This window comes from Pristiophorus japonicus, unplaced genomic scaffold (assembly GCF_044704955.1).
Source record: "Pristiophorus japonicus isolate sPriJap1 unplaced genomic scaffold, sPriJap1.hap1 HAP1_SCAFFOLD_160, whole genome shotgun sequence".
Lineage (NCBI taxonomy): Eukaryota > Metazoa > Chordata > Chondrichthyes > Pristiophoridae > Pristiophorus > Pristiophorus japonicus.
In genome coordinates this window covers 412,396-426,039 of record NW_027251278.1, presented here as the reverse complement: position 1 = coordinate 426,039, position 13,644 = coordinate 412,396, and the positions used below count along the sequence as shown (strand labels likewise).

Below are 13,644 nucleotides of genomic sequence, written 5' to 3'. Positions count from 1 at the left end.
AGTGAGAGTGTGAGTGTGTGTCTGAGTGGGTGAGAGTACGGTCTGAGTGTGTGAGTGAGAGTGTGAGTGTGTGTCTGAGTGGGTGAGAGTATGGTCTGAGTGTGTGAGTGAGAGTGTGAGTGTGAGTGTGTGTCTGAGTGGGTGAGAGTATGGTCTGAGTGTGTGAGTGAGAGTGTGAGTGTGAGTGTGTGTCTGAGTGGGTGAGAGTATGGTCTGAGTGTGTGAGTGAGAGTGTGAGTGTGTGTCTGAGTGGGTGAGAGTATGGTCTGAGTGTGTGAGTGAGAGTGTGAGTGTGAGTGTGTGTCTGAGTGGGTGAGAGTATGGTCTGAGTGTGTGAGTGAGAGTGTGAGTGTGTGTCTGAGTGGGTGAGAGTATGGTCTGAGTGTGTGAGTGAGAGTGTGAGTGTGTGTCTGAGTGGGTGAGAGTACGGTCTGAGTGTCTGCGATGTGTGTTGATTCAGCAGCACAGGATGTTGCTGGCATTGAAGTGGGTTTCACCCTTCAAGCCCAATGATTGTAACAATCACCCCAGACAACGCGGAGCCCCGCCCCCAGACAACGCGGAGCCCCGCCCCCAGACAACGCAGGGCCCTCGCTAAGACATGACCCAACGCTCTCACACCCACCCTGGTATCGGGGCCTCCTGGGAACTGACACTGCTCTGCATTGATGTCTGTAATTCAGGCTGGAGACAAGGGCCCTTTCTCCCCCTGTCTGGGGTGGGGTTGACCCGAAGTCCCAGAGCCCGAGAGAATGGTGTCCACTATATCACATAAAGCACCATGATTGGCTGGAAAGACCACTTCCCATTGGTGCGCGAGTTTCCCCCATTTCCAATTTAACACCTTTTGGAGAGTGAGGTCGGGCGGCGGGGTTGGGGGTCACTCGGGGGGGGGGGGGGGGGGGGGAGAAAGAGAGAGGGGTCGGGGGTCACTCGGGGGGGCGAGGTCGGGGGTCACTCGGGGGGCGGGGTCGGGGGTCACTCGGGAGGGGCGGGGTCGGGGGTCACTCGGGAGGGGCGGGGTCGGGGGTCACTCGGGAGGGGCGGGGTCGGGGGTCACTCGGGAGGGGCGGGGTCGGGGGTCACTCGGGAGGGGCGGGGTCGGGGGTCACTCGGGAGGGGCGGGGTCGGGGGTCACTCGGGTGGAGGGGTCGGGGGTCACTCGGGTGGAGGGGTCGGGGGTCACTCGGGTGGAGGGGTCGGGGGTCACTCGGGTGGAGGGGTCGGGGGTCACTCGGGTGGAGAGGTCGGGGGTCACTCGGGTGGAGAGGTCGGGGGTCACTCGGGTGGAGAGGTCGGGGGTCACTCGGGTGGAGAGGTCGGGGGTCACTCGGATGGAGAGGTCGGGGGTCACTCGGGTGGAGAGGTCGGGGGTCACTCGGGTGGAGAGGTCGGGGGTCACTCGGGTGGAGAGGTCGGGGGTCACTCGGGTGGAGAGGTCGGGGGTCACTCGGGTGGAGAGGTCGGGGGTCACTCGGGTGGAGAGGTCGGGGTCACTCGGGTGGAGAGGTCGGGGGTCACTCGGGTGGAGAGGTCGGGGGTCACTCGGGTGGAGAGGTCGGGGGTCACTCGGGTGGAGAGGTCGGGGGTCACTCGGGTGGAGAGGTCGGGGGTCACTCGGGTGGAGAGGTCGGGGGTCACTCGGGTGGAGAGGTCGGGGGTCACTCGGGTGGAGAGGTCGGGGGTCACTCGGGTGGAGAGGTCGGGGGTCACTCGGGTGGAGAGGTCGGGGGTCACGGGTGGAGAGGTCGGGGGTCACTCGGGTGGAGAGGTCGGGGGTCACTCGGGTGGAGAGGTCGGGGGTCACTCGGGTGGAGAGGTCGGGGGTCACTCGGGTGGAGAGGTCGGGGGTCACTCGGGTGGAGAGGTCGGGGGTCACTCGGGTGGAGAGGTCGGGGGTCACTCGGGTGGAGAGGTCGGGGGTCACTCGGGTGGAGAGGTCGGGGGTCACTCGGGTGGAGAGGTCGGGGGTCACTCGGGTGGAGAGGTCGGGGGTCACTCGGGTGGAGAGGTCGGGGGTCACTCGGGTGGAGAGGTCGGGGGTCACTCGGGTGGAGAGGTCGGGGGTCACTCGGGTGGAGAGGTCGGGGGTCACTCGGGTGGAGAGGTCGGGGGTCACTCGGGTGGAGAGGTCGGGGGTCACTCGGGTGGAGAGGTCGGGGGTCACTCGGGTGGAGAGGTCGGGGGTCACTCGGGTGGAGAGGTCGGGGGTCACTCGGGTGGAGAGGTCGGGGGTCACTCGGGTGGAGAGGTCGGGGGTCACTCGGGTGGAGAGGTCGGGGGTCACTCGGGTGGAGAGGTCGGGGGTCAGTCGGGTGGAGAGGTCGGGGGTCAGTCGGGTGGAGAGGTCGGGGGTCAGTCGGGTGGAGAGGTCGGGGGTCAGTCGGGTGGAGAGGTCGGGGGTCAGTCGGGTGGAGAGGTCGGGGGTCAGTCGGGTGGAGAGGTCGGGGGTCAGTCGGGTGGAGAGGTCGGGGGTCAGTCGGGTGGAGAGGTCGGGGGTCAGTCGGGTGGAGAGGTCGGGGGTCACTCGGGTGCAGAGGTCGGGAGTCACTCGGGTGCAGAGGTCGGGGGTCACTCGGGTGCAGAGGTCGGGGGTCACTCGGGTGGAGAGGTCGGGGGTCACTCGGGTGGGGCGAGGTCGGGGGTCACGCGGGGGGGCGAGATCGGGGGTCACTCGGGTGGTGAGGTCGGGGGTCACTCGGGTGGCGACGTCGGGGGTCACTCGGGCAGGTGCGCAGGAACACTTGGGGTGTTGTGCTCAGTGCTGATGGCCCAGTGTGCTCGCTGCGCTGATTGTATTTACATACTATATAGAATCTATACATTGCATAAACACTCTGACAACTCTTTAGTTCTGTCTGTGAAACATGCAGATATAAACGGCTGGCCTGGGAGTCAGACAGTCTGTGTAAACTCTGTGGGAACCTCCTCCGCTGATTGGGAGGCAGGGTCTGACAGCTTCAGATTATTGGCGTTAAGTGCTGCCGGCAGCCTCACATGGCCAGCCCCCCCGAGGGGCGGGGGAGGGGGTGTGAGGGAGTCAGGTCTTGGACACGAAGCGAGCCCACACCTGCTGCAGCTGTGTCCGTGAGATGCGGAGGACGGAGGGCATCAATCGGTGGTTGCCCGGGATCAGGGGCATGTGTCTCCGTGACGATGGTAGGCGCGCCGGGCTGCTCTCAGCCGAGCGGCTCCTCTGCAGGAAGGTGGTGCTGGGGTGAGGGTAGTGCTCGGTCTCCAGGGACGAGGAGGAGAAGACAGAGGAGGCCAGTCTCCTGAGTGGGCTGTACCGTGGGATGGGGTGCTGGGGCAGCGGCTCCAGCTGTTCCTCCTCAAACTGAAACACAAAGGGGCCGAGGCCAGAGTCAGACGCAGAGTGGCTACAACACCGGGCCTGAGACCCCGAGACCCCCGGACCGGGCCCCGAGACCCCCGGACCGGGCCCAGAGACCCCCGGACCGGGCCCAGAGACCCCCGGACCGGGCCCAGAGACCCCCGGACCGGGCCCTGGGCCCCGAGACACCCCGGACCGGGCCCTGGGCCCCGAGACCCCCCGGGCCCTGGGCCCCGAGACCCCCCGGACCGGGCCCTGGGCCCCTAGACCCCCCGGACCGGGCCCTGGGCCCCTAGACCCCCCGGACCGGGCCCTGGGCCCCGAGACCCCCCGGACCGGGCCCTGGGCCCCGAGACCCCCCGGACCGGGCCCTGGGCCCCGAGACGGGCCGTAAATCTGAGCTCAAACCCCACATGCGCAGTTTGAGAATTTGAATTCAGTTTGAGAAATCTGTAAATAAAAAGCTGGCATCAATAACAGGGACCATGAAGCCATCGGATTGTCGTAAAAACCCATCTGGCTCACTAATGTCCTTTAGGGAAACCTGCCGCCCTTACCCGGTCTGGGCCTACACGTGACTCCAGTCCCACACCAACCTGGGTGACTCTGAACTGCCCTCTGAAATGGCCCAGCAAGGCACTCCGTTATATACAGTACCAGCTCAGGGCAATGAGGGGTGGGCAATGAATGCCAGACTTGCCAGTGATGCCCAAAGCCCGAGAGCCAATTAAAACACTGGCTGACACAGGATCAGGCTCTCTCAGCACTGACAGTGATATCCAGCACAGCTTCCTCTGTAACACGGAGTAACGGTCAAACCAAGGCATAGCCCGGGGGAGGGGTCGAGAGGGTCGGGTCGAGGGGTCGAGAGGGAGGGGGCGAGGGCGAGGGGGCGAGGGAGGGGGCGAGAGGGGTGAGGAAGGGATGCGGTGGGGGTCTATGCCCCGGTGTCACTGCCCGCTGTGGAGGGGGGAGGAGTGGGGGGGTATCTGTGTCCTGGGTCGGTGCCAGTAGTGGGTGGGGGGGGTCTATGCCTCGGTGTCACTGCCAGTGGTGGGGCGAGAGGGGGTGGGGAGTGGGTGGGGGGGGGGGGTGGGGGTGTGGGTGAGGAGTAGGGTGGGGGGGGTATCTGTGCCCCGGTCGGTGCCCACAGTGGGTGGGAGGTCTATGCCCCAGTGTCACTGCCCGCTGTGGAGGGGGGAGGAGTGGGGGGGGTATCTGTGCCCCGGTCGGTGCCCACAGTGGGTGGGAGGTCTATGCCCCAGTGTCACTGCCCGCTGTGGAGGGGGGAGGAGTGGGGGGGTATCTGTGCCCCGGTCGGTGCCCACAGTGGGTGGGGGGTCTATGCCCCGGTGTCACTGCCAGTGGTGGAGGAGGGTATCTGTGCCCCGGTCGGTGCCCACAGTGGATGGGAGGTCTATGCCCCAGTGTCACTGCCCGCTGTGGAGGGGGGAGGAGTGGGGGGGTATCTGTGCCCCGGTCGGTGCCCACAGTGGATGGGAGGGTCTATGCCCCGGTGTCACTGCCAGTGGTGGAGGGGGGTATCTGTGCCCCGGTCGGTGCCCACAGTGGATGGGAGGTCTATGCCCCGGTGTCACTGCCAGTGGTGGAGGGGGGTATCTGCGCCCCAGTCGGTACCCGCTGACCCTGCGACCTACCTGTGGCTCTGACCCGGACAGATCCGACTCCCGTCTCCTGCAGCGGGGCGCCGGCTGCGAGTGGTGTAGCGGTGAGTGTCCGGGGCTGTGTGCTCGGGGCTCCCTCCTGCTCTCGGACACCGAGGGGCAATGCAGCTCCTTCCTGTAGGCGCTCTCCTGCTCTCCTCGTGCTCTCCCGTCCTGGGCCTTGGGCCTGACTGCTGCCTCTGCCCCCTCCAGGGGCCGTAACTCCTCGGGCTCCTCGTCTGTCGTGCCCGATGAGCTGGCCTCCACGCCGGGGTGGAAGTCTTTGAGTTCGGTCTTGTCGATGATCACCCACTCCTTGCTGTCAAAGTCCTCCTCCTCGGCCAGAGGCACTGAGCGGAAAGCCGTGCTCAGAGCCTCGTGCTCCACGGAGGCCGAAGCCTCGAGCCTGGCACTGCACTGCCTGTCGCCCACACCCTGGCCCTGGGCCGTGTTCACCGACAGCATCTGTGCCTGCTGTGAGGAGTAGACCTGGCGAGAGGGAGAGCCGATGTAGTCCATCCGAGACCTGGAACACAGCATCACAGCGTCATCAGCAAAACCCAACACCACAACTGCATTTCCACACCTCTTTCACCACCTCAGGACGGCCCATACAAACATAGAAAATAGGTGCAGGAGTAGGCCATTCGGCCCTTCGAGCCTGACCACCATTCAATAAGATCATGGCTGATCATTCGCCTCAGTACCCCTTTCCTGCTTTCTCTCCATACCCCGTGATCCCTTTAGCCGTAAGGGCCACATCTAACTCCCTCTTGAATATATCCAATGAACTGGCATCAACAACTCTCTGCGGCAGGGAATTCCACAGGTTAACAACTCTCTGAGTGAAGAAGTTTCTCCTCATCTCAGTCCTAAATGGCCTACCCCTTATCCTTAGACTGTGTCCCCTGGTTCTGGACTTCCCCAACATCGGGAACATTCTTCCTGCATCTAACCTGTCTAACCCCGTCAGAATTTTATGTTTCTATGAGATCCCCTCTCATTCTTCTAAACTCCAGTGAATACAGGCCCAGTCGATCCAGTCTCTCCTCATATGTCAGTCCTGCCATACCAGGAATCAGTCTGGGGAACCTTCGCTGCACTCCCTCAATAGCAAGAATGTCCTTCCTCAGATTAGGAGACCAAAACTGAACACAATATTCCAGGTGAGGCCTCACTAAGGCCCTGTACAACTGTAGCAACACCTCCCTGCTCCGAGACTCAAATCCCCTCGCTATGAAGGCCAACACACTATTTGCCTTCTTCAACGCCTGCTGTACCTGCATGCTCACTTTCAGTGACTGATGTACCATGACACCCGGGTCTCGTTGCACCTCCCCTTTTCCTAATCTGCCGCCATTCAGTCCCAAAGCACTTTACGGGCACGCAGGGATTTCTGAAACGCTGTCACTGTTGTATTGTGGGAAACGCAGCAGCCAATTTGCGCATAGCAAGCTCCCACCCACAGCAGTGTGATAGTGACCAGATCATCTGTTTTGGTGATGTTGGTTAAGGGATAAATATTGGCCCCAGGACACCGGGGAAAATTCCCCTGCACTTTTTCGAAATAGTGCCATGGAATCGTTTACATACACGAGGGGGCAGATGGGGTCTCAGTTTAACGTTTCATCCAAAAGATAGCACCTCTGACAGTGCGGCGCTCCCTCAGCACTGCCCCTCCGACAGTGCGGCGCTCCCTCAGTACTGCCCCTCCGACAGTGCGGCGCTCCCTCAGTACTGCCCCTCCGACAGTGCGGCACTCCCTCAGTACTGCCCCTCCGACAGTGCGGCACTCCCTCAGTACTGCCCCTCCGACAGTGCGGCACTCCCTCAGTACTGCCCCTCCGACAGTGCGGCACTCCCTCAGTACTGCCCCTCCGACAGTGCGGCACTCCCTCAGTACTGCCCCTCCGACAGTGCGGCACTCCCTCAGTACTGCCCCCCGACAGTGCGGCACTCCCTCAGTACTGCCCCTCCGACAGTGCGGCACTCCCTCAGTACTGCCCCTCCGACAGTGCGGCACTCCCTCAGTACTGCCCCTCCGACAGTGCGGCAATCCCTCAGTACTGCCCCTCCGACAGTGCGGCACTCCCTCAGTACTGCCCCTCCGACAGTGCGGCACTCCCTCAGTACTGCCCCTCCGACAGTGCGGCACTCCCTCAGTACTGCCCCTCCGACAGTGCGGCACTCCCTCAGTACTGCCCCTCCGACAGTGCGGCACTCCCTCAGTACTGCCCCTCCGACAGTGCGGCACTCCCTCAGTACTGCCCCTCCGACAGTGCGGCACTCCCTCAGTACTGCCCCTCCGACAGTGCGGCACTCCCTCAGTACTGCCCCTCCGACAGTGCGGCACTCCCTCAGTACTGCCCCTCCGACAGTGCGGCACTCCCTCAGTACTGCCCCTCCGACAGTGCGGCACTCCCTCAGTACTGCCCCTCCGACAGTGCGGCACTCCCTCAGTACTGCCCCTCCGACAGTGCGGCACTCCCTCAGTACTGCCCCTCCGACAGTGCGGCACTCCCTCAGTACTGCACGGGAGTGTCGGCCGAGATTTTGTGCTCGAGTCTCTGGAGTGGGTCTTGAACCAATCACATTCCGACTCACAGGTGAGTATGCTACCCACCGAGCCACACAGGAAACCGCAGTGCTGTGGTGAGGGAGCGCGGGGCCGCAGTGGGAGGGGGGGCGGGGGAGGGGGAGGGGGCGAGCGGGGATTGATCCTGGGCTGAGGGGATAGAGTGGGGCAGTGTCCTGTACAGGATGGGATTCCCTCGGACCATCAGCTTCTGAACCATGCCCCCCGCCCCCTGGGGCAGTGCCGCTACCCCGGTGACCCCCGGCCTCGTGCCCCCACCCCCCCTCGCCCGTGCCCCTCCTCACCGTTTCTCCAGCCCCTCTCCACGGGCGTCTGCAGTTGACAGCCTGTCCGACTCTGGGCTGTTGACCCGCCGATATCTCAGTGAAGGCTGGCGATCGGGTCCTGGGGAATCCGGAGCGGCCCGGAGCGGGGAGCTGGGACACGGAGCTCGGCTCAGCTCGTCCTCCAACACACACTGCGTCTGCACCGCAACAGAGACATGTTAGACTGTGGTCCTGCTGGCCCCGCACCCCTCCCCCAGTGCCCCGTGTCCCTGACTGTACCCCTCCCCCAGCGCCCTGTGTCACTGACTGTACCCCTTCCCCAGTGCCCCGTGTCCCTGACTGTACCCCTCCCCCAGCACCCCGTGTCACTGACTGTACCCCTTCCCCAGTGCCCCGTGTCACTGACTGTATCCCTCCCCCAGTGCCCCGTGTCACTGACTGTACCCCTCCCCCAGTGTCACTGACTGTACCCCTCCCCCAGTGCCACTGACTGTACCCCTCCCCCAGTGCCCCGTGTCACTGACTGTACCCCTCCCCCAGCTCCCTGTGTCACTGACTGTACCCCTCCCCCAGCGCCCCCTGTCACTGACTGTACCCCTCCACCATCACCCCGTGTCACTGACTGTACCCCTCCCCCAGTGCCACTGACTGTACCCCTCCCAGTGCCACTGACTGTACCCCTCCCCCAGTGCCACTGACTGTACCCCTCCCCCAGTGCCCCGTGTCACTGACTGTACCCCTCCCCCAGCACCCCGTGTCACTGACTGTACCCCTCCCCCAGTGCCACTGACTGTACCCCTCCCCCAGTGCCACTGACTGTACCCCTCCCCCAGTGCCACTGACTGTACCCCTCCCCCAGTGCCACTGACTGTACCCCTCCCCCAGTGCCACTGACTGTACCCCTCCCCCAGTGCCCCGTGTCACTGACTGTACCCCTCCCCCAGCTCCCTGTGTCACTGACTGTACCCCTCCCCCAGTGCCCCGTGTCACTGACTGTACCCCTCCCCCAGTGCCCCGTGTCCCTGACTGTACCCCTCCCCCAGTGCCCCGTGTCACTGACTGTACCCCTCTCCGTGTCCCTGACTGTACCCCTCCCCCAGTGTCCCTGACTGTACCCCTCCCCCAGCGCCCTGTGTCCCTGACTGTACCCCTCCCCCAGTGTCCGACTGTACCCCTCCCCCAGTGTCCCTGACTGTACCCCTCCCCCAGCGCCCCGTGTCACTGACTGTATCCCTCCCCCAGTGTCCCGTGTCACTGACTGTACCCCTCCCCCAGTGCCCCGTGTCCCTGACTGTATCCCTCCCCCAGTGCCCCGTGTCCCTGACTGTATCCCTCCCCCAGCTCCGTGTTCCTGACTGTACTCCTCCCCCAGCTCCCTGTGTCACTGACTGTATCCCTCCCCCAGCTCCCTGTGTCACTGACTGTATCCCTCCCCCAGCTCCGTGTTCCTGACTGTACTCCTCCCCCAGCTCCCTGTGTCACTGACTGTATCCCTCCCCCAGCTCCCCGTGTCACTGACTGTACCCCTCCCCCAGCGCTCCGTGTCCCTGACTGTACTCCTCCCCCAGTGCCCCGTGTCACTGACTGTACGCCTCCCCCAGTGCCCTGTCACTGACTGTATCCCTCCCCCAGCGCCCTGTGTCCCTGACTGTACCCCTCCCCCAGTGTCCGACTGTACCGCTCCCCCAGCGCCCCGTGTCACTGACTGTACCCCTCCCCCAGTGTCCGACTGTACCCCTCCCCCAGTGTCCCTGACTGTACCGCTCCCCCAGCTCCCTGTGTCACTGACTGTATCCCTCCCCCAGTGCCCCGTGTCACTGACTGTACCCCTCCCCCAGTGCCCAGTGTCCCTGACTGTATCCCTCCCCCAGCTCCGTGTCCCTGACTGTACTCCTCCCCCAGCTCCCAGTGTCACTGACTGTACCCCTCCCCCAGTGCCCCGTGTCCCTGATTGTATCCCTCCCCCAGCTCCGTGTCCCTGACTGTACTCCTCCCCCAGCTCCGTGTCACTGACTGTATCCCTCCCCCAGCTCCGTGTCCCTGACTGTACCCCTCCCCCAGTGCCCTGTGTCACTGACAGAACCCCTCCCCCAGCTCCGTGTCCCTGACTGTACCCCTCCCCCAGCGCTCCGTGTCCCTGACTGTACCCCTCCCCCAGCGCTCCGTGTCCCTGACTGTACCCCTCCCCCAGCTCCGTGTCCCTGACTGTACCCCTCCCCCAGTGCCCCGTGTCACTGACTGTACCCCTCCCCCAGTGCCCTGTGTCACTGACTATACCCCTCCCCCAGTGCCCCGTGTCACTGACTGTACCCCTCCCCCAGTGCCCCGTGTCACTGACTATACCCCTCCCCCAGTGCCCCATGTCCCTGACTGTACCCCTCCCCCAGCACCCCGTGTCCCTGACTGTATCCCTCCCCCAGCTCCGTGTCCCTGACTGTACCCCTCCCCCAGCTCCGTGTCACTGACTGTATCCCTCCCCCAGCTCCCTGTGTCACTGACTGTATCCCTCCCCCAGCTCCGTGTCCTTGACTGTACCCCTCCCCCAGCTCCCTGTGTCCCTGACTGTATCCCTCCCCCAGCTCCCTGTGTCACTGACTGTACCCCTCCCCCAGCTCCCCGTGTCACTGACTGTACCCCTCCCCCAGCTCCGTGTCACTGACTGTACCCCTCCCCCAGCTCTCCGTGTCCCTGACTGTATCCCTCCCCCAGTGCCCCATGTCCCTGACTGTACCCCTCCCCCAGTGTCCCTGACTGTACCCATCCCCCAGTGTCCCTGACTGTACCCCTCCCCCAGTGCCCCATGTCCCTGACTGTACCCATCCCCCAGTGTCCCTGACTGTACCCCTCCCCCAGTGCCCCATGTCACTGACTGTACCCATCCCCGTGTCCCTGACTGTACCCCTCCCCCAGTGCCCCGTGTCACTGACTGTACCCCTCCCCCAGCGCCCCGTGTCACTGACTGTACCTCTCCCCCAGCGCCCCGTGTCGCTGACCACCCCCCTGGACCCGCTGACGCCACCCCCTGGACCCGCTGACGCCCCCCCCTGGACCCGCTGACGCCACCCCCTGGACCCGCTGACGCCACCCCCTGGACCCGCTGACGCCCCCCCTGGACCCGCTGACGCCCCCCCTGGACCCGCTGACCACCCCCCTGGACCCGCTGACCACCCCCCTGGACCCGCTGACCACCCCCCTGGACCCGCTGACGCCCCCCCCTGGACCCGCTGACCACCCCCCTGGACCCGCTGACCACCCCCCTGGACCCGCTGACCACCCCCCTGGACCCGCTGACCACCCCCCTGGACCCGCTGACCACCCCCCTGGACCCGCTGACCACCCCCCTGGACCCGCTGACCACCCCCCTGGACCCGCTGACCACCCCTGGACCCGCTGACGCCCCCCCTGACCACCCCTCGGACCCGCTGACCACCCCCCCGGACCCGCTGACCACCCCCCCGGACCCGCTGACCACCCCCCCGGACCCGCTGACCACCTCCCCGGACCCGCTGACCACCCCCCCGGACCCGCTGACCACCCCCCCGGACCCGCTGACCACCCCCCCGGACCCGCTGACCACCCCTCCGGACCCGCTGACCACCCCCCCGGACCCGCTGACCACCCCACTGGACCCGCTGACCACCCCCCCTGGACCCGCTGACCACCCCCCTGGACCCGCTGACCTTGCTGATGCTGATTCTCAGTTTGTTGCGGTTGATGTCGGTCTCGTCCCAGACCTCGGTCTCGAAGGCCAGGTTGGGAGGAGCCCCCGAGAGCTCGGCGGCCCGGCCTGGGATGGTGGGGGGAGCGTTCTCCTGGTCACTCAGGTGTTCATCCTGCAGGACATCGTCTGTGTTCTCCCGGAGCAGATCACCCGGGACCGGCGTCACATTAATCACCCTGCAACAGCGGAAATCACAGCCAGTGCCCACAGTGATGGCCAAATCCACCAACCCCACCCCCCCCCACCGATCATTGACCCCCCCGTCACCGCTCCGTCTCCCAATACCCCCCCCCCCGCCATCGCCCCGACCCCCCGCCATCGTCCCGACCCTCGACCCCCCGGCCATCGCCCCGACCCTCGACCCCCCGCCATCGCCCCGACCCTCGACCCCCCGCCATCGCCCCGACCCTCGACCCCCCGCCATCGCCCCACACCTGACCCGCCATCGCCCCGACTCTGCCCCTCAACCCCCCCCCCCCGCTCCCATCGCCCTGCGGCACATCCCAACTCGACCCCCCCACGTTGCATCCCAGTCTCCACCCCCCCCCCTCCACATCATCATCACAGGCGGTCCCTCGAACGAGGATGACTCGCTTCTACAAGAGTTCACAGGTGTTTCGATGAAGGACCTGATGTTCCAGTCCTGAACTCCAGTTGAGGGGGGTGGAAGATGCCTGTGGGTGGATTGTTTTAACGTGGGGTGACCGTTGTACACCAGCCACCACACGGGCTTGACAGAGCGAGGTCTTGGTCCAGTGGCAAGGGTTACCCAGGACGACTGGAGACCTGCTCTGCTGCACGGACCCAGTGCACACAACATATCACACAGTGTGGGCTGGGCCCGTGCTGCCCCTGGGCCCTTGGCTCTTCTGGGCCCCCTACCCTCATTCGCCGAACCTCCGCCCCGATCCCTCGCCGCTCCTCCACACCAAACATTCGCCGAACCTCCGCCCCGATCCCTCGCCGCTCCTCCACACCAAACATTCGCCGAACCTCCGCCACGATCTCCCGCCAAATCTCAGCTACGACCCTTCATCACTCGTCGCAGGACATTGTCCACCACAGCCTTCCCGCTCCTCCGCTGTATCAGGGCCCACCGACACTCCTGCCCTCACTCCAAACGGTGATCTCCCTCACCTCGAAGCCATCGAACACGTGGACCAGCTCGAGCTGGAAGCTGCAGTGGTCACTCCAGCTCTATTTATAGCACCGAGCTGCACACATGTTCTCGCGTAGGTCAGGGTCCCCCCCAGTCTCGAACCCCCCCCAGTCTCACCTGCCCCTCCCCGCCCCCGCTCGCTGCGGGCTCACGGGGAGGCAGTGCAGACTCACCCGAACATGGCTGCGGTTTGCTTAGTGTGGGAGCTGGGCGTGGGTCGGGGTGGTGGTGGACAGTAAGATGTCAGTGCCGCCCTTCTCCCAGTCGAACGCCTCGTTCTCGGTGATGCTGCGCTCCTTGGTGCTGTTCTCCAACACCGACATTATCAACTGCAGGAGAGAGGGGCAAGTCAGCGGGGTCAGGGGTGACGGGGGGGGGCGGGAGCAGGGTGACGGGGGGAGCAGGGGTGACGGGGGGAGCAGGGGTGACGGGGGGAGCAGGGGTGACGGGGGGAGCAGGGTAACGGGGGGAGCAGGGGTGACGGGGGGAGCAGGGGTGACGGGGGGAGCAGGGGTGACGGGGGGAGCAGGGGTGACGGGGGGAGCAGGGGTGACGGGGGGAGCAGGGGTGACGGGGGGAGCAGGGGTGACGGGGGGAGCAGGGGTGACGGGGGGAGCAGGGGTGACGGGGGGAGCAGGGGTGACGGGGGGAGCAGGGGTGACGGGGGGAGCAGGGGTGACGGGGGGAGCAGGGGTGACGGGGGGAGCAGGGGTGACGGGGGAGCAGGGGTGACGGGGGGAGCAGGGGTGACGGGGGGAGCAGGGGTGACGGGGGGAGCAGGGGTAAACGGGGGAGCAGGGGTAAACGGGGGGAGCAGGGGTAACGGGGGGAGCAGGGGTAACGGGGGAGCAGGGGTAACGGGGGGAGCAGGGGTAACGGGGGAGCAGGGGTAACGGGGGAGCAG

General features: G+C 65.3%; 1 protein-coding gene across 1 annotated transcript in view; it reads right to left on the bottom strand.

Moving 5' to 3' along the window:
• The window catches only part of LOC139243075 (tau-tubulin kinase 1-like), an 89,484-nt gene that overhangs the window by 36,792 nt on the left and 39,048 nt on the right, over nt 1–13,644 (bottom strand). The window contains 6 exon segments of the mRNA XM_070870669.1: nt 3,065–3,337; nt 4,993–5,524; nt 7,879–8,057; nt 11,541–11,757; nt 12,914–12,954; nt 12,956–13,069. Of these exon segments, the coding sequence (XP_070726770.1) occupies nt 3,065–3,337; nt 4,993–5,524; nt 7,879–8,057; nt 11,541–11,757; nt 12,914–12,954; nt 12,956–13,069 (1,356 nt within the window).